Raw genomic sequence first — 23,117 nt, 5'->3', positions numbered from 1 at the left:
ACTGCTGACTCTGTGCCATGCGGGCCCTGGTTTGTGGATGGCAGACGGCAAAAAGTCAGGGCACAGGGATGATCCCAATCTTTACAAGCCCGTGCAGGCTACAGAAGTCTCTTCTGACTCAAATTACCCCAATTCCTGTGCTTTAGAAGTAATCAGCAGAGAAGCAAGGCAGCAGCTCGTATTATCAGGGTACACTGGAAGCACTGGGATAGAAATGAGCGCTCTGATGTATGCGACATTTCATCATGCGATGTCTTTATCCTAAACCAGTGAATGCAATTCCAAGTCCTCATGTCGTCATGAAAGTCAGAAGTTTATTTTCTTAAAATCCCAAATCGTGAAACCCCTCTTTTGTGAGGAGCGTGGCCTTTGTTTAAAACCCTTCTGGACACAGAGTGCCCTGAAGGCCTGGCTGTGAGACAGAGGCAGCAGCAGGAGGTGATGGGAAGAGCACTCTATTGCTGCACCTCAGTGCTACTCGTGGGGCCAGGGCTGTGCCTGCAGGACGACGGGGCTTTGAGATGCAGCGTCTGGTGATAGCATCCCATGCAAGGTAATGAGTTTGGCGAGCTTAAATGGTCTCTTCTAGCAAAAACAAAGCCTTGGTGCCATGTCAGCGCAGTGACAGCCACCAGCATTGCTCAGGCCACCACGGAGCAAAGATCACACTGAGAAGAGCCACGGGATGGGGCCAGCATGGAATTAATCCCATCCTCAGCCTCTGAGCACTGCTACTGCCACTGCTGCCATCCTGAGAGCTCCTCGGCTCCTGGTGGCGCTCCTGCTCTCAGGCACAGTGCGAGGAGCTGCTCCTCAGTTTTGCTTTGTGCTGAGTCTGTGCAGAAGGGCCACAAAGAGGCACAGCCCAGCCCTGCTGTGCATCTGAAGCAGGAGAAGCAGAATGACCGGGATTTGGAGATTTCCTGGAATTAGGAGGATTTTCTCCCTGCCTGGCGTTGTGCAATGTCAGGGAGTGGGTAAGATGTTAAACCTTCTGCCAAGCAGATGCCCAGGGGACACTCGCAGCTGTGAAGCAGTCGCTGAGGATGGCACCCGCGTGCTGGTCCTGGGGTCACAGGGAATGGGGACAGGGGAGGGGAAAGGGGTCACACTGATAGTGATGGCTCTGCCTCCTGCCTGCCACCCGTACGTCCCGGTATCACAGGTCAGGCACAGCCCAGAGCTGAGCATGTGTGAGTGCACCCAAAACCAGACAGCGCTGCTGTTGGTGTCAGCGCCGCTCCCTGCTGGGGGCAGCCCCAGGGCACCTCCAGGCTCAGCGCATTGCTGGCACTGCACGTGGGCAAAATGGGTCTGGGAAGGGATAAGGAGGCACCAGGGACAGTTTTCCGCCGTTTACTGCACTTTGCTGCCTGCTGCACTCAGCATGATTCTGGTAGTGGTGCTTTGTGTGTTCCTGCACCCGTGGGGCCTGAGGATTTTGCAAGGGCCCCATGGCTTCACGGGGGCAAAGGAGACACATTGCATGGTGGTACGTGGCAGTCCTGCCCTGATCAAATCCATCCCATGGCACCTCAGGCAGAATGTTGCAATGGGGGGTGGGGGACAAGATGCAGATGCGGGTTGGTGTGGGGACTCAGCCCAGGAGCCCCACGGGGATGACAGGGGAGCTGCTGCAGGATGGGAATGGCCAGAGGCGGGGAGCAGCCTGGGGAGCTCTGGGACACCCTTCAGGATGCACTGATGGGAGCACTGGGGCCAGAACAAAGTCCAGCCCTGCTGTCAGCGGGGATCCAAAGGGCACCACTGGCTGGGGACTGCCTCGTGCCACCCTGGAGCTGTGCCAGCCGCTCCTGTGATGAAGCCCCTGCAATGCAGCCCCTGCAAAGGGAGCACGGCTGGGCGTCTGTCCAGCCCCGGGAAGCCACCTGCAGTGCTGCGTCGCCAGGCACCCCCCTTCTGGGCACCCACTTCTGTTTGCACAGCCCACGAGGAACAGCTCTCATGCGCTCTTTACTGAGATTAAAGGGCTGCGCGGCTGCTCCAGCCCCTTTCGGCGGTCCTCTCATACCCTCGAAACATCCGGAGCTCCTTGAGAACGGGGCAAACTCTTGCCGCACCTTGGGAAAAGCTGGAGAGGTCCAGAGGCCTCGGGGAAGGCAAGGAGCCGCGGCCGAGAGCCCCGCATCGGCTCAGCCGGCGGCAGAGACGGTCCTGCGGGTGGGAACGGGGCGCTCAGGGGGCACTGACCCTCCCGGTGACCGCGGGGCACCGCGCGCTCGGGGCCGCAGTTGGAACTCGGCACGGAGAGGCGCATCTCGGCCCCGTCAGCTCCGCGCCCGGCAGGTGGCGTGCGGAGCCCGCGGCTGAGAGCAGCCGGAGCCCGGGGCGGTGCGGCGGGGTGGGGGTGGGATGGAATGGAACGGGGATGGAACAGGGACGGGGCTGGGGATGGGTGCATCCTGGACGAGGCTGCTCATCCTGGGCGGGGGCTCAGGGACTCAGCCCCCCGGCTCCCAGCGCTGCTGATTGGAGCTGCACATCCCAGGTGGACTTTGTAACGGTCGTTAGAGCTCGAGCAGAGCCTGGCAGCATTTCCACAACGTTTATTACCCTTCTTAGAAAGAACTTGGCAGCAGTGAAATGCAAAGTGCCAAGGATAGGAACTGAGTGCACAGGTAGGGCTCTGCTGGCCTCAGCGCTGTGGCCCCCTCGGACGTCCCCAGGCAGCATCTGTGCCCTGTCTGTGCACACTTCATTCCTCGTGTGCAGCCGGACGGTGAAGCTCACATCTCCATAAACCAACGTCTCCCACGCACAGCTGCATGCTGCCAGCGGGGCCTGGGTGTCCTCAGTCAAAATCCGCCTTGCAGAGGTCCCAGCTCCTCCGTGCTTGTGGATGGGGCTCCTCAAACCGCGACGTTTCCATGCGGCTGAGGTGCACTGGGACGCAGAGAAATGGATGCTCTGGGGTGCTGAGTCCGATGCTCTCGGTTTCCCCATTCTCACGCTCGCTCCGCGCAGGTGATTTAGTTGGGAATGTGCAAATCCGCGTTAATGGGAAGAATTTGACAATCAAATGAAGCTTTTCTCCGCCCGGTACACGGAGGCAGTGGGAGCTCCGCCGGCTGCAGCGCCCCGGGGCCGCCACGGGCCGACTCCGCGCCCCGCACGGGGGGAAACTGAGGCAGGGCCGCAGCATCCCCCGCGCTGAGCCCCCCCGGGGGGGAGGAGGGGGGCGGGGCGACAGGACAGGCCACACCCCTTATGCAAATATGGAGGCGCCGATTGGGAGCGGGGCGGGCCGGCGGTCTCACATAGGCTATAAGAGAGGGGGGAACAATGCGCCCGCGTCTCCGTTCCGAGCCGCCGTCGCCACCCACAGCGCCGGGCGAGGGGGGCGCGGTGGGGGCGCGGAGGAGGCGGCTACTCCCGGCCCCGCCGCCCCCAGGCTGTGGGCCCCCCATGCAGCCATGGAGCGGGACGCGTACCAACACTACTTCTACGACCACGACGCGGGGGAGGATTTTCACCGCTCCACGGCTCCCAGCGAGGACATCTGGAAGAAGTTCGAGCTCGTCCCCACACCACCTCTCTCGCCCCTCGGGGAGCGGCCGGGCTGCTCTGCGGCGGAGGAGCGGGGATGCCCCCCGCGCTGCTGTCTGCCCGACGAACCCGAGTATCTTATCGGCACTGGGCAGCTCTTCGGCAACCTGAGTGCCTTCATTCTGCGGGACTGCATGTGGAGCGGCTTCTCGGCCCGGGAACGGCTGGAGAAGGCGATGACGGAGAAACTTTCCACGGGAACTCCGCGGGCAGCGCCGCACAAACCGTCCTTCGGCCCCGATCTGGGGTTCGGCAGCTCTGTGAGTGACTGCGTGGACCCCGCCGCCGTGTTCCTGTGTCCCCTGGCCGAGAGCAAAGTGCCCCCGTCCTCGGGGTCGGAGGGCCAAAGCGATTCCGGTAAGGGCGCGTCCGGTGCGGGGGCACCGAGTGCGGAGCAGAGCCTTTTGGGCGGCCCAGCGCCAACAAAGGGGACGCGACGCTGCCTCCTGGGGACGGCTCTGTCCCCCGTGAGGATGGGGTGGGGGACGCTCGTGCCTTTTTCCCAAGCTTTTCAGCACTGCTGCTGGCTCGGAACCTCGAGCGCTGCCTCGCATCCTCGGGACAAAAAGCGGAGCATCTCCGGGGGGGGCCCGGAGCAGGCGGAACATCACCGACGGCAGCGGACGCAGCGCTGCGGGGGCTATGCCCACCCCTCGGGGCAGCTCCCGTCCGCCCGCGCTGACCCCCGCCGGGCACAGCTCCTCCCCGGGTCGCGGGTTTTCGGGGCTTCGCAGTCCCCCGCCCCACACCAGTTCCCATTCCCGGGCTCACGGCCGCCGGGAAGTGCTGACGCGGGGCCGTGACCCCATTAATAAATCTGCCGGCCGGTGAGTCACGGCGAGGGCCGGGCGCTTAATGCCATTAGCAGCCCGGGCGCGGTAAGCAGGTCGCGGGCGTAAGAGGCTTAACCCGGATCCGCGGGGCTGGGGCGGCCGGGGGTCCCGGGTCGGGTTCTGTCGCGCCACGTGGGCGCGAACAAAAAGCAACAGATTGCAAACAATGAGAGTGGCCGAGTGGATGGGCAGCGCCGCGGGCCAACGGGAACCGAGCGAGGTGGTGCTGCTCCTCCAGGTGGCCAATGAGAGGCCCCCGGGGGTGGGCCCTACGGTCCGGCTTTCAGTAATGGACGGCGGCGGGAGTTGTGTACGCACGTGGTTGAGACCGGCCGCGTTGTGACAGTGGTGAATGTCGCATTCCGGCCCGCAGCTCGGCTACCGGGGGAGGCTGGCGAAGGGCCGAGCCGAGGCTGTGCCCCGGGGGCCGATGATGCTGCACCGAGCACCTCAGGACCTGGCTTCAGAGCCAGAGAAGAGAGATGGAAAAGGTGGCATTGCTCTGCTAAGGCAAGAGCAACAGCAGCGCGTGCGAAGTGGGACCGCCTCACTGTCCCCAGCCTTCGCCCCGCTGAGCTTTGTGGGGTCAGCTGCGGTGGCACCGGGCACACAGTGGTTTAGCGGCTTTGAATTATTTGGATCTTGCAGTGCTGTCTCTCCCTCCCCCACTGCCCTCAGGGATTCAGAAGGACTGTCACCTCTGTCCCCGCAGCCTGGGCTGAATGGGGGGATGGGCGTCGGGCCGGGCTCTCAATGGGGTTTGTCACTTGTGAAAAGTAACAAGTCACCGAGTGTGGAATGGGTCGGGGGAACAAAGGGCGGCTTTGCCCCCATGTCCCTCATTTACAATTCCAATGGACCATGAACTCGTCGGAGCAGGGACAGTCTTTGGAGTCAAAGCCTCTCCCTGGTCTCCGGGTTCAGCTCTTCCCCTCCCTTCCCCAGGCGGGTGGGCTCGGGCATTGCCTGTTGCTGCTTTGCCCAGGACATGTGTTACTCCTAGGGCAACAGTGAAGGCCCGGCCTGGTTTTGGGGGGGGTCTGCACATGTGTCTGTGGAGGGAAATCTGCCTGGTAGTGTTGAAAGAGCATTTAAAATCACACAGATACCTTGTGGAGGTCATGGAGTGGCTTTGCAGAGCATGAGAAACTTCGGGGTACGGCAGCGGGGAATGGGGCCAAGGCTGCAGGGAGATACAGGGGCTGAGGGGCTCTCAGATAATGGGGATTGTTTTTTCCATGTCCGTTGTGAACAGAGGGCGAAGAGATCGATGTGGTGACGGTGGAGAAGAGGCAATCGCTCAGCCTGCGGAAGCCGGTCACTATCACCCTGCGTGCTGACCCCCTGGACCCCTGCATGAAGCGCTTCCACATCTCCATCCATCAGCAGCAGCACAACTACGCTGCCCGTTCACCGCCAGACACCTGTGCCCAGCCCAAATCCCTGCATCAGGACGAGGAAGAGCTGCTGAGCACTGCGGAACCCCTCGCCCCCTCCCACGCGCTGCCTGACCCCGCTCTGCCAAAAGCTGCCCCCGGCTCTGACAGCGAAGATGTGGCCAAGAGGAAAAACCACAACTACCTGGAGCGCAAGCGGCGCAATGACCTGCGCTCACGCTTCCTGGCGCTGCGGGACCAGGTGCCTGGGCTGGCCAGCTGCCCCAAGACACCCAAGGTGGTGATCCTGAGCAAATCCTCCGAGTACCTGCAGTCGCTCATCAGCGCCGAGCGGAGGATGGCAGCCGAGAAGCGGCAGCTGCGGCTGCGGCAGATGCAGCTGCTCAGACAGATCGCGCAGCTCAAGGGGCTCTAGCATGGACCTGCCTGCACCCTGGCCCCGCAGCCCCACGGTTCCCTCTCGATTTGCACATTTTTGATCTTTGGTTGTTGAACCCTTGCTGCCGGGGGCGGTGGCTCCACGCTGCTCGGTGACTTCAGCCCAGGGGCTCGCTGCGTCTTGCCATGCTGCTTGTCCTGCAGCTGTTATCCACCACCAGCACTGCAGGAGCCGCCCCACGCGTCCATCCCAGGACGCCCCCATTGACTGCTGCAGTGGGGTGCGCTGTGTGGCTCATGTTGGGATGGGTTCCAGCAGGGACGGCGATGGGGACGTGTGACCCTGACCTGAGCGGTGCCCTGCAGGCCATCCCCTGCTCCCTTGGCTCGGTGAGGCTGTCCCTCACTTTCTTACCACTTCATGCAGTAGTTTGTGTTGGACTTTGTGTTCTAGAAACTGCTGCTGTAACTGCGAGTCTTATACTGGAGGCTGTGTTTTTATACTGTATTTTTGTACCACTTTTTGAGAAGTATTGGTAAAGAGTTTGCTTTTTTATATAAAAAAACTTTTTTTTTTTTTTTTTTTTTTTGGAGGGGGTGGGGAGCTTCTGCTGTTGGAAGGCTCCATCCTGCTGCACTTTAGGGAGATCAGGAAGGAGCTGATTCCTGCTGGAACCTTGAGCCGAGTCCTGGCAGAGGCTGGTTCCCACCTCGCAGCTCTCCAACCCACCCGTTTGCAGTAACGGGTTCTCCTTGTTTTCCCCCCCAACCCTGCCGCCACCCCTTTGTGCCCACAGCTGCCTGAAGCCCCCAGCAATGCTTCAGGTGGTGCAGGATTCGGGCTGGAGGGAACACCCTGAGGTGCTGGCAGGGATGGCTCTGCTGACCTGCTGAGAACCATTAGTTAACACTGTGGTTGGATTTAGCACTTTCTTCATTACCTCACACTTCATAAATAAATAAGTTGCAAAGACGGCCTGGGTTGGCATTTTCCATGTGGGTGGCTGTGGGTTTCCGTTCATTGTGGGATTCCATTCATCGCACTTCAATGCTCTGCAAAGGGGAGGTGGAGGGGCCAGCAGCCTGGCTGCTGTTTTGGGCTGTCTGGGGTGCTCAGGGCCCAAGCAGGAGTGAATGCACCCTGCACCAGGGCTGTGTTCTTTGTCCCAGCAATTGAAATGTGAGTGGGTACAGCTGATGAATCACCTGGATTATTTTTCCTCCCTTTAAGTGGGTTTATTGGCACAGGGGACAGAGTCTGTGCAGGGCTCCGAGGGGCCTTGGTGTAACCAAACACTCCATTAATGGGCTCGGGGCATTCTGTGGCTTGCTGCCTTCCATGGGGGCTGCCAGTAACCCTATAGCTGGGTGGGGGAGAATGCAATCTGCCTGCTTCAAGGGGAACTTTGTGCAGCCATATCTGCCGCGTGGATTAAATTATACATATACATGTACTCTCCCCCCCTTCCCTGAACTCAGTGCTTTTGGGTTTCATTCATAGTGGCAGCAGAAATCTCACTCCGAGTGGGAGGGATGCAGAGTCCTGTTGCTGCCAAGCAGAGCAGCGCTCACCCCAGGCAGCCAGGCTGAAGCAGCAGTGCTCCTGTGCAGGGTCTCACACATCCCTGCTCCCTGCAATATTTCACGCTTTCTGCACGCTGTGTTGCGCTGTGTCAAAGCGCTTCAGAGCTGCATTAGGAGCGGCTCACAGGAATCACAGCTTAAACATGGGGCAGGGTGACCTAAATCTGACACCTCGCCGGCAAGCAGGAAACAAAGCCTGCATGTCCCCGGCCCCGCGGTTTTGTTGTGCGCAGGCTGGCCATTTCAATGAGGTTTGTGGAAAGGCGGACTTTTTCCTCTCATGCTAAAGGATGTGGGATGTTACAGACTTCACTTCTTTTTCACGGCTCCCGTGGCGTGAGCTGACCATCAGCAGTGGAGGAGCAGTGGCAGTTTTGCACGCACCTTTCAGTTCCCCTGCTTAAAACCCATGTCCATAAGTAAGTACCTACCCAAACACTCCCAGTTCCTAAAGCAGATGTCTGCCCTTTCGCTGGCATAGTATGAGATGTGAAAACGGCACTGCTAAGTGCACAACATGACCGCGCAGCCCTCCTGTCCCCAACTGCTCGCTCTGCATTTCAGGAGTGTCAGCTGTGCCCGCTGCCATCTTGCACCTCCAACAGCAGATGTTTTGAGCCCCCACCCGCAGCACCCCGCTCCCGTTGCTGGAAGGATCCGTGTCGCAGGGGAGCGGCGCCGCCGGGATAACCAACCCCCCCCCCCGCCGTCACCATGGCAACAACCCCCCCCATCCCTAGCTCTTCTCTGTTGCCACGGCGACAGCCTCGGCTCCCCATCTCCCGCGTCGCCACGGTGACGAGTCTGCCTCTGCCTTTGGGAGGAGGCCGCCGCGGTTGCCACGGCAACGGGCTCCTCTCTGTTGCCATGGCAACAGCCTCGGCTCTTCTGCCCCGTTGCCACGGTAACGGCGTCCTTCCCACCCCGTCTTGCCCCCCCTCCTTTCCCCGCCGGGCGCTTTGGGGCACAATTCAGCTCCAGCTGGCCCGCGGAAGATCAAAAGGGGCCGGCAACGGAACCGGGACCGGGACCCGGAGCGCGGCCGGGATCAGCGCTGGGACGCGGGCGGGCTGCGGCCGGGAGCCCGGGACACGACGGGGTACGGCCGGGACCGCGGCCCGGGGCGGTGCAAGAGCCCGGGGCCGCCCTCCCGGTCCTTCCGCGGGCGTCCCCGGCCCGGCCCGCCCCCGCCCCGCCCGCCCGTTTCCATGGCAGCCGCCGGGCCGGGCCGGGTCATGGCGGCGGCGTTGTGCCTGGGCCGGGCCTCGCCTCCGCGGCCGCTCGTGGTGATCCTGGGCGCCACCGGCACCGGGAAGTCGGCGCTGGCCGTGCAGCTGGGGCTGCGCCTGGGCGGAGAGATCGTCAGCGCCGACTCCATGCAGGTACGGGCGGCGTGGGACCGGGGAGGCTGCGGGGGGGCCGGGCCGGGGGGGGGCGGGCAGCGCAGCGGGGGCGGGGAGGGCGCTTCCTGCGCGGAAGGCGTGCGGCGCCGCGATAGGCCGCGGTAGGCCGCGGTAGGCCGCAGTAGGCCGCAGTAGGCCGCGCTGCCGGGGAGCCCGGGAGCCCGGGATCCGTCCGCGGTTGTCTGAGGCGGGCCTGGGGCCTGCGAGAGGCCCCCCACTACACCCGCAGCCCGTTCAGCGTGTTGGTTACGCTCCCTAAAGAGGTGTTTAACCCCAGCACGGCAGTCTTTGCCGTTCGTGCTGCACTTTTCGTGCTCACCTTCTGTTTCCTGCTCGGGGCTGCTGACGCTGGGCTCAGTGGCTCTCTTGCAGGGCTGAGTTTGTGAGCACCCCATCCGTCATTTAAAACGAGTGATCAGACAGCTTTAATTTTATTTTAAGTGTTTTCCTTAAACTCATGGGGACAGAGTCTGGAGTTTAAAAGCACGGAATCCCCGAGAGACCTTTGTGCAGGGCCTGCGTTGCCCCACGCTGTCCCACGTCATGGCCTTCGCTCCTGGACCTGTGTCTGTGCACCTGGGTGTCTCTGGGGCTCTCGGTGCTCCCAGTGGTCCCCAGGTACCCCCTGGAGCTCCGCACACCTGTGATGGGACTGTGCTGGTTTTCTTGGGATGTCTGTCTGCACCAGGCAGCTTTTAGCTGGTGGCTTCCAAGGCATGTGCTGCTGCAGTATCTGTGTCAGGTGTCTCTCACCACGCTACCCATCCTGATCCAGAAAAGCTCTAGAGTTGTTATTTATGTCCATTTGTGCACCTTGAAATGCTGATTTTTGCAGGCCTTGCAGTGAGCACCAGCACAGCATACGTTGGGTTTTCGTAATGGAAACGGATGTTGACTGGTGTGATCCTGGGATGTGAGGCTGTTGCTGCACGCAGAGCTCTGCACGGTTCTGGAGCCGACTGGTGTGCTGCTCAGTCTTGTTTTGTGCTGGTGGATGCTTTGAAGCATGCATTTTGTGCTCTGGTTGTTTCACATCCCACTGTGGGAATGCAGTCACTTGGAGGATTCTGGCTGCAGGCATCCAATGGCATCTCAGCTCGAGTGGCTCTTGTCCTCCTTTCCTTTTAATCTCATTCTAGCGTGACTGTGGAACGAGAGCTGAGCAGCCCGGGTGCCGTTGCGCTGTGCCTGCATTCAGTGTGGCCTCGTGGGGCAGCCGCCTGCAGGCACAGCTAACGCAGCGCGTTGCCCTTCCCCCACCTCGTTCCACTAACCCCCGTGCCCCGCTTAGGCGGCCGCGGCAGCCAACTGGGTCTGCTTTCACACCGGCTTTGTTCCTGTGGAATAGGTTTCTGTGCTGTGTATCCCTCTGCTACACAGCGCTGACACCAGTAGACTTGTGGAAGAGCTGCGGGGCTTTAAAAACCCCACTGCTCATTCTCAAGTGACAGCTGCCAGCAGCCACATCGCCCAGAGCCCTGCTCCCCGTTCATGGCTGTGCCCATCTGAGTGCTGCAGCGGTCTGACAACGCTGGCAGTGTCTTTTGGGCAGCTGTTGGAGCTGCAGCCAGGCTCAGGGAGGGGCTGGGAGCCCAAGCCCACCTGTTCCGGTACACAGGCCTCTCCCCAGGGCGCCTTTGTTGTGGCCGTGGGTTGCTGTGATCAAGTTACAGACTTAGCTGGTGCCTGCAAGGCAGCTCTGGAGCTCTGGTTAATCTGATGAGTCTCTTTATTATTTTTTTTTGGTCCTTTCTCTTGCTATTCGTTATCCCAGAAAGGGATGTGCTTCCTTCAGAAGCATATAGTTTCCCCAGAGAAACCCAGCAGGGTAAAGGCAGTCCTGCTTTGTTCCCAGCAAAGCAGTGAGAAGGCGGCAATCCTGGTGCCAGTGTGCTGGAGGCCCCCCCATCCTCCCTGGTGCCAGTGTCCCTCCTGGGTGTTGTACCTCTGAGCAGTTGAGGAAGTCCTCTGGAGGCTGTTGTGGCACACTGGGTACGTTTGTCAGTTAGTGTGTCTGGTCAGGACGTCTTAAGAGCTTTGGCCAAAGCTCTGCTGACAGCTTTCTTGTGGCAGAGTGTATAGAAGGGGGGTGAATTTTTCTTCCCTTTCACCCTGGTTTGCCTTCGGTTCTTCCCTCCACCCCTCGCTGCTGGAGATCTCCAGTACTCTGTGAGCCCTTCCCAGCTAGGGATGGTCTGCTGTGTGGGGCCACCACGACCGTCCCCGGGACACTGCCTTGCCCCCTCCATGGCGGATGAGGGGCTGGGGGCTCAGGGCTGCTTTGTGCCTCCTGCGTCAGTTTTCCCATCCAGAGTTGGTGCCAAGTTTCCGACCAAGCGCTTCGAGCCCTGGGACTGATTTGCTGGCTCTCAGCAAGAGACGGGAGGCTGTGGCCAGGGCTAAGCACCTTTAGTCATCAGCTTGTGTGCAGTGTCTCAGAGGCCTGCTGCTCCAGGCTGCTGCTAATCTGTTTTGGGGCCTTGGAAAGCAACAAAGGCTTATCTGAGCTGCCTGCTGAAAATAGAAATGAGTGTCGGGAGGACATCTCGGGTCCGTGGCTGTGCCGACAGCCAGCTGGTGGAAACCTCTGTGCTGGCTGCGTGTGTGTAAAGGCTGCCTTTGTTCCCTCCCAGCCCACACACTGACACCACATTCCTCCTCTTGTTTCCAGATATTCAGGAAGGAGCTCAGTGTTTAATCCCCAGCAGAACCTTGGGGGGGATTCAGTGTAAAGTGTAAGCCCTGGCCCTGCCTGCGTGGGTGCTGGAAGCCCTGTTAGGGCTGTGTGTTGGCTGGGACATTGGCAGACGTGTAGAAGCTGCGGGGGGTGCAGGGCCCTTGTCGGGGCTGGAAGGCACTGAGCCAAAGCAGCAGGGCAGGCGATCAGTAGGCTGCAGCCCACCACCGGTCACACTGGCACAGAGCTGCCCTGCAGGCTGCTCCTCCTGTCTGCTGATCTCCTGCACCCAGAAGGCAGAAAGAAAGAGCACTTGGTTGCCCTGCCTCTCCCCCTGCTTCCTGCCCCCAGGCCAGCCTTTCTTGAGGGGCAGAGCCTGGCACTTGCCTTCAAAGCAGCCAGAAGGGTTAGGCAAGACAGGAAGGGAGAGTCTGCAGGTTCAGCTGCCACAGCTCGCATGACTGCTGAGTGCAGGATCAGGCTTCCCTGCTCCAGTAACCTCAGCTCGTCCCTGGCTGCTGCGCTGTGCCTCCTGCCCATGGGTCACCTCTGTGTCACCTTGTCCTTCTGTCTGGGACCTGCGTGGTGGCAGGAGAAGGCCGTGCTGCAGCTGGAGGCTTGGCTGCTTTTCAGGGGGATTAAGGGGACGTTTGTTTCTGGAAGCCTGGCCTCTGGCTGGGGTGGTTTCTGGTAGATAGAGGAGGAAATGACTGCTGCCATATCCAGTCCCTTCTACCAACATGGTAGAAAGCCACTCTGAGCTGAGAGATGCTGAGCTCCATGTACCTTCCCTGAGCCCTCAGCACAGCTCAGAGCCTTGGCTTCTGCCTGGCACAGGGCGCGCGCAGTCCTTGGCTTGGCACAGAGCTGCACACTCAGGACAGAAGGGCTTTATGTGCCCACTGCCCCACGTGCCTGCTGGCAGCTGCCCTCAGCATGCTGGCTGTGGGTCCCCACTCTGCTCAGTTCTGCAGGGCGGCTGTTGGCTGTGCCCAGGGCAGGGGGTTAGGGCTGCAGCGCTGCAGGGATCACAGGTTACTTTGGATCTTTACCAAGAATGCTCCCAAACGTTGGTTTGGGTGGCTTTCCTTTCTGCTCTGCTTAACTGCTCAGCTGAGGCCAGCATCTCCCAGGAGTATTCTCCCAGGCTGAATATCCCAGCCTCAAAATGAAACACGTGCCTGGAAGCAGCGAGACGCTGCTCTTGGCTCTCACCAGCAGTTCCTGGTGGGCGGTGCAGACCAGCAGCGTGCAGTCACTGCTCCATGCCAGCTCCACTCCTTCCATTTCAGAGCTCTCAGCAGGCTTGTTTGTTTGTTTCTTGCCAGGTTTGTTTTGTTCGGCTGTTTCCTGATGTAGGTCACTGCTGCCTGGCATGTGAGGGGGCCGGGAGCAGGGAAGGAGAGGGGAATAACATCTTTGACAGTGACTCAGTGACAGCCAGTCTGCAGCCCCACACAAGGCAATGCTGAAGCTGCTGGGGGGCTCCTAGGGGCTCTGGAGGGAAGATGTGATGCTCCCTTCTTCCAGGGGCACTGACCTCCTGATTTTCTTCTCTGCTTGGCTGACTGGCCTGGGAGGAGCAGAAAGCAGGCTTTGAAGGTGCGCGTGAGCTGCAACCATCAGTATGTTCAGGAGGCTCCATGACATTGCATGCTGCATACAGAGAGAGATGTGTGTGCTGTAGGAAGAAGTGGTCCTCGTCCCCAAACAAGATTTTGTACTGTGCTGGGGGATGGTGCTTGTCAAGAGGCACACCTGAGCGTGTAGCTGCAGCTTGGAGATGATCTTGCTCATTTTGAAGTGCTGAACCTTGGAGCTGGGCTGTGCCAGTTACACTGACCGTGCTCTGATTACTCCATCAGGCTTTTCATCAGTTACTGCAGGGGCAGAACAGGAAAGCAATTACAAGCTGTTGGACTCATGGTTCATCTCCTCTGTGGGCAGGAGCAAATGCCAACAGAAGCAATTTGGCCCCTTGCAGGAGCAGATTCCTGCTGCCTTTCCTGGGCAGAACACGTCTTGGTAGACCTGCCCAGTCTGAAGGGGTCAACAAGGGCAGAGAACTGTTGTGCCTGGAGGGAGAAGCAGAGGTTGGTGGGGCTCCATAGGGTGTGCATGCTGAGGTGGGCAACGCAGTCTTCTCTTCCTCAGGTGTACAAGGGCTTGGACATCATCACAAACAAGGTTTCTCCTCAGGAGCAGCGCCTGTGCAGACACCACATGATCAGCTTTGTGGATCCTCTTGTGTCCAACTACACAGTGGTGGATTTCAGAGACAAAGCTGTGGCTCTGATATCCTTTTGTGCTGCAGCCTGCCTGGCCGAGCAGACAGGGACTTCCCTCCTCCACAGATAGGCCTGCAAGAGAGATCAGTGCTCACGTCAGTCCTGTGCTCCTTGCATAGCAACAAACTCCTGTTTTCAGGGGATACCGCTGGCAAGAAGGGCTTGGATTTACTTTTTCCCTGCTAACAGTGAGGGCAGCCCCTCCTCAGGGCTGGCAGGGCAGGAAGCCTGCTGCACAGCAACAGTGCTAAGCCAGGTGTTGCCCCTCCTGAGTGTCCCTGAATCTCAGCAGTGGCTGGCACAGGTAGAAGAGGGCTGGAAGAGACCAGAGAGCTGTAACACTGCTCTGCAGCCTCACGGGCTGTGTGGTGCAGGAAGGGAGGGGATCTCCTTGCAGCCCTTTCTCCCTGCCATGTGTCCGTGCTTGTGCTCCTTGATTGTAGCACATTGAAGATATCTTTGCTCGAGACAAGATCCCGATTGTGGTGGGAGGAACCAACTACTACATTGAGTCTTTGCTCTGGAAGGTCCTTGTCAACACCAAGGTATTGTGGTGGGGCTTCGAATCCCTCTGGGGAGCAGTGAGCCCTGTGTTCAGGGCAGGCTTCACACAGCTTGGCATGGTACTTCCTTGCTAGAGTGGGGCACGGAAAACCAAAGGCCCCCTGGGGCCGTAGGTCATCTCGCTCATGCTGGCCTGCATGCAGTTGACTGTTTTGGCTCAGGGCTGCCTTGCACCTCGCAGGAGAAGTCCAGCCTGGTGTCTGGGACAGTCACTGACAGGAAATTGGAGCTGGAGCAGCTGGATGCTGTTGATCTCCATCGCCGCCTGAGCCAGGTAGACCCAGAGATGGCAGCCAAGCTGCACCCCAACGACAAGCGCAAAGTGGCCAGGTAAGCTCGGTGTGCTCAGCCCCTCACCCTGTCCCAGAGGAACTGTGTGCCTGGGAGCATGGCAGGATCCCATCTCAAACGGGTACTGCGAGCCTTCTAGGAATGTTGGAGCACTGGTGCTGGGAAACTGGAATCTGTGCTGCTGAGACCCATGGCTGTGCAGCCCTGCTGGCTTGTGTGCAATGAGGCTGCTCCCATTACCCTGCCCCAGTAGCAGGGTTTATCTAGAGCTATTTAAAGAGCAAGTTGCTGGGCTGGCTGAGTGACATACCTGAGCTCTGTGGGAACAGCACCGCAGCAAGACCAGGCCTGCTGCTTCATCAGGCCCGTCCCAGCCTTGCCCTGCCCTGGGGGGAGCAGAACACCGCCCACCCCATTCACACGGTGTGGGGGGGGGAGGGACGACGGCGGAGGGAAGGACACACTGTGCGGCTTCCTCTGGCTCCCTGGTGTTGATGTCTCACAGTCTCCTCCAGCTTTGACAGTGCTGGCCTCCATCCCTGCCTGGCTGGAAAGGGCAGGGCTGGAGCCAGAAGCCCGTCCCCTGCAGCGCTTGTGCCGGTGCCAGGCAGGAGTGGGTGGCTGTGTTCTGGGGTGCCACCACTGTACTCTGCTCTGCACCCCTAGGACTCGGGTGTGGTTGGGATGCTGGGCACGGAGGGAGCTGAAGCCTGCCCTTCCCCCACATGAGAGGGTTGGATCGCAGTGAATGTCTGCGGTTCCCTTTGCTGGAGCCCCCAGGGCTGCTGGGGAAATGGAAAAGCTCATCCTTACCCAGCCTCTGAGCTCTGTCTGTCTTTGTTTACAGGAGCCTCCAAGTGTTTGAAGAGACGGGGATCCCCCACAGTGAAATCTTGCAGCAGCAGCAGGAGGAGGAAGGTGGGGGACCCTTAGGGGGGCCCCTAAAATACCCACACTCTTGTATCTTGTGGCTTCATGCAGACCAGGCAGGTGAGAGTGGGCTTTGCACAGCTCCTGACTGACTGCACAATGTGATGAGGGGTGAAGGCTGACTCCCTATTCCTGCCCCAGCCTCTTCACTGGAGAAGGCAGCAATTCCTTTGGCATCAGCAGGCATGACAGAGGACTCATTCTCCTCGCCTGCTGGGCTCTGCCTTCTTCATATGGATCAGGAGGCTGGGAGTGCAGAAGGTCCAGCTGTGGGTCTCCAGGTGCATGACTTGAGCAGCTGAGCAACTCCTGCCCTCCTCCTCCCAGCTCTGGACCGACGGCTGGACCAGCGGGTGGATGATATGCTGGCTGCAGGGCTGCTGGAAGAGCTGCGGGACTTCCACCAACGCTACAATCAAGAAAAGGTGACCGAAAATCGGTGGGTGAGAAGCCAGCTCCCTCACTGAAGGCATTACTGTGTGTTCCTGTGTCTAGCTTGTCCCCTAATGCCACAGTCTTGTGTCTCCTGGGGTGTCCCTCTCTACAGGTTGAGACACAGAAACCCAACTGTCACAGGAAAGGTTGGGGTCACCCACTGTTCTGAAAGAGATGGCCCTGACTCTTGGCTATTGTCTTCCTCTCCAGGCAGGATTATCAGCACGGCATCTTCCAGTCCATTGGTTTCAAGGAGTTTCATGAGTACCTTGTCAGTGAGGGGAACTGCTCACCTGAGACCAGTGCCCTGCTACTGCAAAAAGGTGGGAGGAGCACCCTGTGTACCCTACGTCCTTCCGCCCCGCGCAGCTCCAGGTGACAGAGCTTGGTCTGAACCAAGCTCAGACCTGGGACAGGTCTTGCTGGAGTTGGGTTGTACCCTTCTCCATGCAGTTTTCACTTCAGCTAGACCAGAAGAACAGGGACTCGGCATTCCAGAGCATCTCTGAGCACATCCAGATAATTCCTCCCTCCTTTCCCTCAGATCCTCTTGTAAGATGTATTGGGCAGATAGTGACCTGGGATCTGAAACTGATGCACCAGTGATGTGGGGTGATAGAATCCCAGCTGGGCTCTGCATGTTGTGGAGAACAAGGCCAGAAAGAAGAAATGAAATAGAGCTCAGAAATGTGGTGCTGTTAGAGGGCTGCTCTGCTCCTCAGCACAGCAGAGGTACTAGGCAGTCAGACAGTGAGAGTTCAGTTCAAAGGAGATGGACACCGAGGAAACCACAGAAATGCTTAAACAGGGCTGGTACTGAAGTGCTTTGTTGTGTCTGTTAAAGAGAAGATTACAGAGGGATACAATAAGTCTGGTACTGAACACTGAGGTTGTACAGTGATAGATGATCCTGTAGGTTCACTGTGGATGGAACAAGAAATCTTGAGTTCTATTTGAACAGAGAAATATTCAGGTTAGGGATTAGGAGAGCAGGACAGCCCATGAAAAGATTGTCCTACTTGCTGGAAGCTTCTGGGGCACCGGTTTGGGGCCCTTTCCCCCAGGGCGTTTGGGATACTTTGTCCAGCCCTTCTGTGCTGACACTGCCCCTGTATTCTAACGGGGGATTTGCTGTGCTGACTGCTTCTCCCTGCTGGCTTGGAGACCTCCAAACTGATAGCAGAAACATTTCTGTTAAGCAAGCATGGTACTATCCAAAGGAAACTTTTGTCCTGTATGACTTCCTCCCTGTTGGAGCCAACAGGCTCTTCTCATTCTGCTTCAAGCTCAGTTTGTAGAGTTGTGCTGACACAGTATTTTTACATCCTCTGTTTCAAAGGGATCCAAGCCCTGAAACAGGTGAGCAAGAGATATGCTCGGAGGCAGAACAAATGGGTCCGAAACCGCTTCCTGAAACGTGAGTCCTCTGTTCCTGTGCTGCCTCACCACCCCTGCTCTCGTGTCTCTTCTCCCCTGCTTTGATGCCGCCTATGTTCATCTTGCCCCCAGCTGTCTGTCCAGACACTCAGAGAGACAGCTTCTCACTGCTTCTGCTGTGCACACTGGTTGCCTGTCAAGGGAAGATCTTCCCCTCTCAGGAGCGATGCAACCAAGTGCTTGGCCCTGTGCCCAGCAGCCATGGATGAAAGCAGGCTGCAGCATCCCTGCCGCCCCCAGGATCTTGAGGGGATGCCCAGCAGGCCCTCGCACACATCCCCTGTATGAGGCAAGAAGCCCAGCTGACAGATGCCCGCTGGATTAGGGACCAGAGCCCATTGGCTACACCAGGCCCTGCTTGCTGTGGTGGCAGGGAGCCAGCAGGGCTTCCACATATCAGCCCAGCCTTGGAGCAGGGCCAGCAGCAGCAGCTGGGAGCCGGGCACTTGTTGAAAGGTGCAACAACAACAACAACAACAAAAGGCAGGAGGAAACTCGAGTCAAAAGATAGGCTTTGAACAGAGTGCAAGAGCTTTCATGGAGCCATGTGTTTGGCGGATGTGGCTCACCTTTCTAGTGGCAGGTGTGCTTCAGATCAGTCCTATCAAGAACTTGTTTGTGGTTATAGCAATAAAAAGCAGCACCTGCTGGAGCCTGGCACGCGGCAGCCTCTGGTGGCTTTGTCCAAGCAGGGCTGTGTGCCCGATGGCTGCTGGCAGTCGAGCCACTGTGGGCCAGCACTGCCACCAAAGGGAACGGTGTGCTCTGGCTGTGGCTGTGCTGCCTGAGTGGGCTGCAGCCAGTGCCCCCCACCCTCATACTGAGTCTGCGAGGGCAGAGTGGTGGATTTGTAACTGCCTTGTCAAGTGGAGGCACTGACAAAGCAGCTCCCGTACAGCCCGCTTTTGTGAGCTGAGAACTGCTGCAGCCACACCAGCAATGACAGCTCTGAGCAGCACAGTTGAACAAGAGCCTGCACCAAAAGATTCATCACCCAGGCTCTGTGCGTGCACCTCCTTGTAAGCACAGCTTTGTGTGATGGGTTTATGCATCCATCTAGCTCTTCATTCTCTGTGGCCTCCTGTGGACCATGGTAGCAATGAAGTGTTTGCTTACTGTGCTCTGACTTTTAATGTTGTCCTGAAGGCAGGCAATCATGAAGTTGCTTGCCTTGAGTCTGAGGTGTTACTGCTGTTTGCCCGCAAGCTGAGGTCTCAGGTAATTTTGGCTCCAGAAAGGCTGGTGCTATTTGCTCCTGGGTGCTGAAGGACAGGTTGATGAAAGAGCAGATTCTCTTGAGGTATAAAACCCACAGAGCCTGCGTGCTGACTGCTCGGGGTGCTGGGCACCAGGCTGGGGGATGCTGGCACTCACCTCTGTGTCCTCGTAGGTCCTGGCCCCAACGTGCCTCCAGTGTATGGCTTGGAGGTGTCTGATCTCCTGCGGTGGGAGGAAGATGTGCTGAAGCCTGCTCTGGAGATTGTGGAGAGCTTCATCCAGGTATGGGATAAGCAGCACTGAGGTGTGAGCTGTGCCTGAGAAGCCTGTTCCTCAGTTACTGCAGACCCCGTAACTTGGCACTCCGTCTCTCCCACATTTGGGGCTGTCTGTGTCCTTATCAGCCATGCGTGTTTCTGTTTGCAGTAGCAGTGTCGAAGCTGAGCGTTTCTCCCAGCGCTCAGCACTCCGCTGGTCTTGCATAGTAAAAGTGCATCTTCTGTCCTCCTGACATTATATCTGAGTACAGAAAATTCACAGCCCAAACCCTACTGAAGTGAACACAACCGTGGCAGATTTTCTGGATGGAAACTCATTTGAGGCATCATGTGTTCGACAGGGACGCAAGCCGCCCGTGGAGCCGGTAAAGATGGAGTGTGATGTGAAGGAGAACAAACGGAGCCATCGTGTGTGCGAGCTCTGCAGCAGAGTCATCATCGGGGACAGGGAGTGGGCAGGTAGGGCCTGCGGGGCTCAGCACAGCGGGGCTGCGCGCAGGGAGCGGCGTGAGGCAGCCTCCTTGGCTGGCGCTGCGTGGCCAGGTGACCCTCAGCACACGATCCTGGGCTTTCAGGGATTGCTTACAGCCCGTGTGTGAAAGCAGCCATTTGCGAGGCCTGAGGGGGGTGCGGGAGCTGTGCCACAGCAGCCATCTGTCGGGCTGCCCTGGGGAGCGCTGCGCTGCGCTGCCGTCACGCCAGGCGCTGGGCTCTGTGTGAGATGCCTGCGTTCGGCCCCAGCTCGTCCTTGTGAGCACTTCAGCTGGTCTAAAAGCAGAGCAGATTCAGATTTTCTGAAATGCTGTGTGAGAAGAAAGGTTCTTAATGTCTGTAATGGCGTGGTTTTGCTTGGTTTTGCTATAATTTTTCTTATTTGTATGTTAAAAAAAAGGTATTCCCAGCTGCAGTGATGATAGTAAAGGATTTTCTGTTTTCAGTGGACTTAGTTTAAAAGCGCTCTGTTGGAATCAGGTTAACAGAATCTATCAGTGCTGCGAGGCTCATGCTGAGAACCAGAAACAGAAAGTAGTTGAGAAACACTGCAGAAATGGAACTGATAAACCTCCTTGTGTTGCCCGAATGCGGAATATGCAGAGATAACGCAAAGATAAGCCGTGCCCAGATCATTGGTGATCAGATTTGAATGAGCCATTCATTACCTCTGATCCAGGGAACTGCTGGAAACAGAGGTGGGAGTTGGCTCGCTGTGGGGAGGCCGTTTCCACCAGACCAGTTTGTAAGTATAACTGGCATTGCAGCCAGTCTCAGGTGCTGGAGCTTGGAGGTACTTTCAAGAAGCTTCAGAGCCAGAGAACTCTGAAAATTAGCAGAATGTGTGCTGTCCTTCCAGGTGCAGCAAGTTGTAAAGATGTATGGCAGGGTGGGAGCGCCTTAAGGTAGCTGCAGACACAGCAGTTGGAACAGCTTCTCCTCTGGGGACGTCGTCCCAGGTTGAGATGCACCATTTCAAACCACGACCAGCTGTGTGTTCTCTGCATCCTGCTGGATGTGGCTGCAATCCCAGATGGCAGGAGAAGGATTGCCCCAAACTTGGTGCTATTTAACTACAAAATGCAAGAGCTCAAAAGGAAGTGAAGGCAGTAGTGGGGGCTGGGTCAGCCTGCAGTCTGCTCTCCTGCTTTAAGTTGCAGATAGTTCTGGGTCTGCTCCCCAAAACCCTGCTGGCTCCAGGAGATTTTTAACTTCTAACTTTACGGTGTGTGGCACTGCTGATATCAGTGCTTCCTGAGCTGCTCTGAGCTTTGGCATTGCTTACAACAAATTGTAAGGGCTGTGACTTTGTTTCAAGCTGGGGGTGACCCCACGGTGTTGCGATGAAGCAGCAGCTTTGCAATTTTATCCTTTGACAGAAGAGGATGACTGGAAAACACCTCGGGGCCTTCATTCAGCAAGAACATACCACTGTTTAATTAAGGCCCTGCTTGAAAAGTTTGCTGCTTTAATTGCCACTCTGATCTCTTGGCAACAGCGAAACTGCCTTGCTGCTGTTACATTGGTCTGGTTAGACAGAGCTCCTGCTTTGTAGATAATACCACTGACATGGGAGGCTTTGCTGCCCTTGGCAGCAAACAGAAGTGCAGCTCTTGCTGCCCTGGTTTGTCAGTGCAGTTTGCTTCCTTGGGATCACACCTCTGCTCCCGTCAGACTCCTGCAGGGCTCTCGTAGCTGCAGGCCTTGCCCTGGAGTTGTGCAAAAGCAGAACTGTGCTCTGGGCTCCGTCCCTGTCTGCTCTGCGATGCACCCAGTGCTGCGGTGCAGGCACATCTAGGCTTACAAATGATCCTGGCCTCGTTCCATGGGCTGATGGAGCACTGCTCCTCATGCACATTCTGCAGAGTTTGCTAACACTTGCCTTTCTTTCCTCCTGCAGGTGGAAGCTCAGGTAGAGCAAACTTGTGGGGCATTGCATCCTGACAGCTGGGGGCTTTCTGCATACAAACCCGGGACTTTTCCCTTTCCCACCTTCTTCTCCTCAGGGGAAGGCTTGAAGGCTGCGCCCTGATTGTTTGATGCAGAGCAAATCAGGCCAGGAGCTCCCTTCCCCAGGTTCCCCAGAGTTAAAAGCTTGTTTGCCTCTTCCTCCAGCTCACACACGATCCAAAGCCCACCTGCACCACCTGAAGAAGAGAAAGAAGCTGGAGGCTGCTGAGCATGCTGCAGAGACGGCAAGGGACAGCAGGAGTGCAGAGACCTCGGGCGAGGACAGCAGCATGCCTTTTCCATAGGCTTGTGAACGTGCTTCCACCTGGACGGCGGGGAAAGGCCGAGTCCTGGGTGGCCTTGACCCAAAGGAGCAGAGTCATTTTTGGGGGATGGGGCAGGTGTGTGAGTGACAGCCAGAAGGCCGTGGGCTGTGTCAGAGCCCCTTTATGTGGCCTCGTCTCTGTGTTCCCTGCTTCTCCTGCCCTGCCTGCAGAGGGCTGGCCCTGGGCCAAGGCTGCTGGGCGTCCGTGCCCTGCATTCGCTCTGGCCGCAGGCTCACGCTGTCCCTGGGAAGGCGGAGCTTCTCCTTTGTGTCTCCAGGTGTGTTGTTCTCAGAGACAGAAGTACTGTGCTCCTGCAGCTTGGCCAGCAGTGCACCTCAGGGCCCAAGTGAGCTCTCACTGCCTTTTTGTGGAGAGGATTTTTTTTGAATTTATATGGAAATAAAGGCACTGGATTACTGTGGGTTCCCCTGCCTATTAAAAAAGTTGAGCTTGCTTGCTCTCTGCTTCCATCTGGCCCAGGTTCCTTGCTCCAGGCACAGGGTGGGATGTCCAGCCCGGCTCCTTCTTCCCGTCCCATTTTTGCAGCTTCGCTCCAGGAGCTGAGCAGATGTTCTCAGCGTGGTGCAGGCTGCGCGCAGCAGGTGCAGAAAGAGCTGGCACCTGTTAAACGGGAACTTGGAAATGATCTCATCAAATTTGCAGCAGATGAGTCTGTCCTGGTTCAAGCTGAATTCCCGGGGGTTTACGCTGTGGTTTGGCAGTGGGACCCGCTCCTGCATTTGAATCCGAGTTGCTGAGCAGCAAATTCCTGGTGCTGTGTGTCTGTGAGGCAGTTGCTGCCTCAGCTTTGTTCCTCGAGAATGGGAGCGCTGTCTTCGTTCCCCACTTGTGGCTCTGGTGAAAGCCAGGAGGCCTTTTCCAGCACAATTGGGATTCTCCTGGGTTTCCTGGATCATGGATCCTCCTGGGAGGCTTTGGAGGTGGCGGAGCACCATTTTTTCCTTCGACTGATCACAAATCACCGTGTGTCAGATGGCTCCTGGGGCACAGCCTGCGAGGGGAAGGGCTGCGTGGGCAGATCTGCCCCTGGGGCTCTGCAGTAAACCTA

General features: G+C 58.1%; 2 protein-coding genes across 4 annotated transcripts; both read left to right on the top strand.

The window, feature by feature from the left end:
* The first annotated feature begins 3,328 nt into the window (after positions 1-3,328).
* On the top strand, positions 3,329-7,378 carry MYCL (MYCL proto-oncogene, bHLH transcription factor). Its single transcript, XM_048968741.1, has 2 exons — positions 3,329-3,924; positions 5,656-7,378. Exons 1-2 carry the CDS (start codon positions 3,435-3,437, stop codon positions 6,210-6,212), a joined length of 1,047 nt encoding a protein of 348 aa, XP_048824698.1. The 5' UTR covers positions 3,329-3,434; the 3' UTR covers positions 6,213-7,378.
* Positions 7,379-8,958: 1,580 nt separating this feature from the next.
* Positions 8,959-22,466, top strand: TRIT1 (tRNA isopentenyltransferase 1). Of its 3 annotated transcripts, none has more exons than XM_048969002.1 (11): positions 8,959-9,141; positions 13,994-14,136; positions 14,576-14,672; positions 14,873-15,021; positions 15,830-15,972; positions 16,240-16,351; positions 16,558-16,670; positions 17,687-17,764; positions 19,175-19,284; positions 19,622-19,739; positions 21,888-22,466. In XM_048969002.1, exons 1-11 carry the CDS (start codon positions 8,968-8,970, stop codon positions 22,025-22,027), a joined length of 1,377 nt encoding a protein of 458 aa, XP_048824959.1. In that variant the 5' UTR covers positions 8,959-8,967; the 3' UTR covers positions 22,028-22,466. The 3 variants fall into 3 exon arrangements, with proteins under 3 accessions (XP_048824959.1, XP_048824960.1, XP_048824961.1); XM_048969003.1 differs by having other exon boundaries at positions 21,673-22,005; XM_048969004.1 differs by lacking the exons at positions 13,994-14,136; positions 14,576-14,672.
* The last annotated feature ends 651 nt before the right edge of the window (positions 22,467-23,117 follow it).

Source organism: Lagopus muta, chromosome 23 (genome assembly GCF_023343835.1).
Source record: "Lagopus muta isolate bLagMut1 chromosome 23, bLagMut1 primary, whole genome shotgun sequence".
NCBI classification, from domain to species: Eukaryota; Metazoa; Chordata; class Aves; order Galliformes; family Phasianidae; genus Lagopus; species Lagopus muta.
The sequence above is the reverse complement of the archived record's forward strand: the minus strand, read 5'-3'. Positions and strand labels throughout refer to the sequence as shown.

Coding starts and splice junctions, on each gene's coding strand:
- MYCL (XM_048968741.1), top strand. CDS start 3,435: ATGGAGCGGGACGCGTACCAACACTACTTCTACGACCACGACGCGGGG. Junction 3,925..5,655: donor GGAGGGCCAAAGCGATTCCG/GTAAGGGCGCGT, acceptor CGTTGTGAACAG/AGGGCGAAGAGATCGATGTG.
- TRIT1 (XM_048969002.1), top strand. CDS start 8,968: ATGGCAGCCGCCGGGCCGGGCCGGGTCATGGCGGCGGCGTTGTGCCTG. Junction 9,142..13,993: donor TCAGCGCCGACTCCATGCAG/GTACGGGCGGCG, acceptor TCTCTTCCTCAG/GTGTACAAGGGCTTGGACAT. Junction 14,137..14,575: donor GACAAAGCTGTGGCTCTGAT/ATCCTTTTGTGC, acceptor ATTGTAGCACAT/TGAAGATATCTTTGCTCGAG.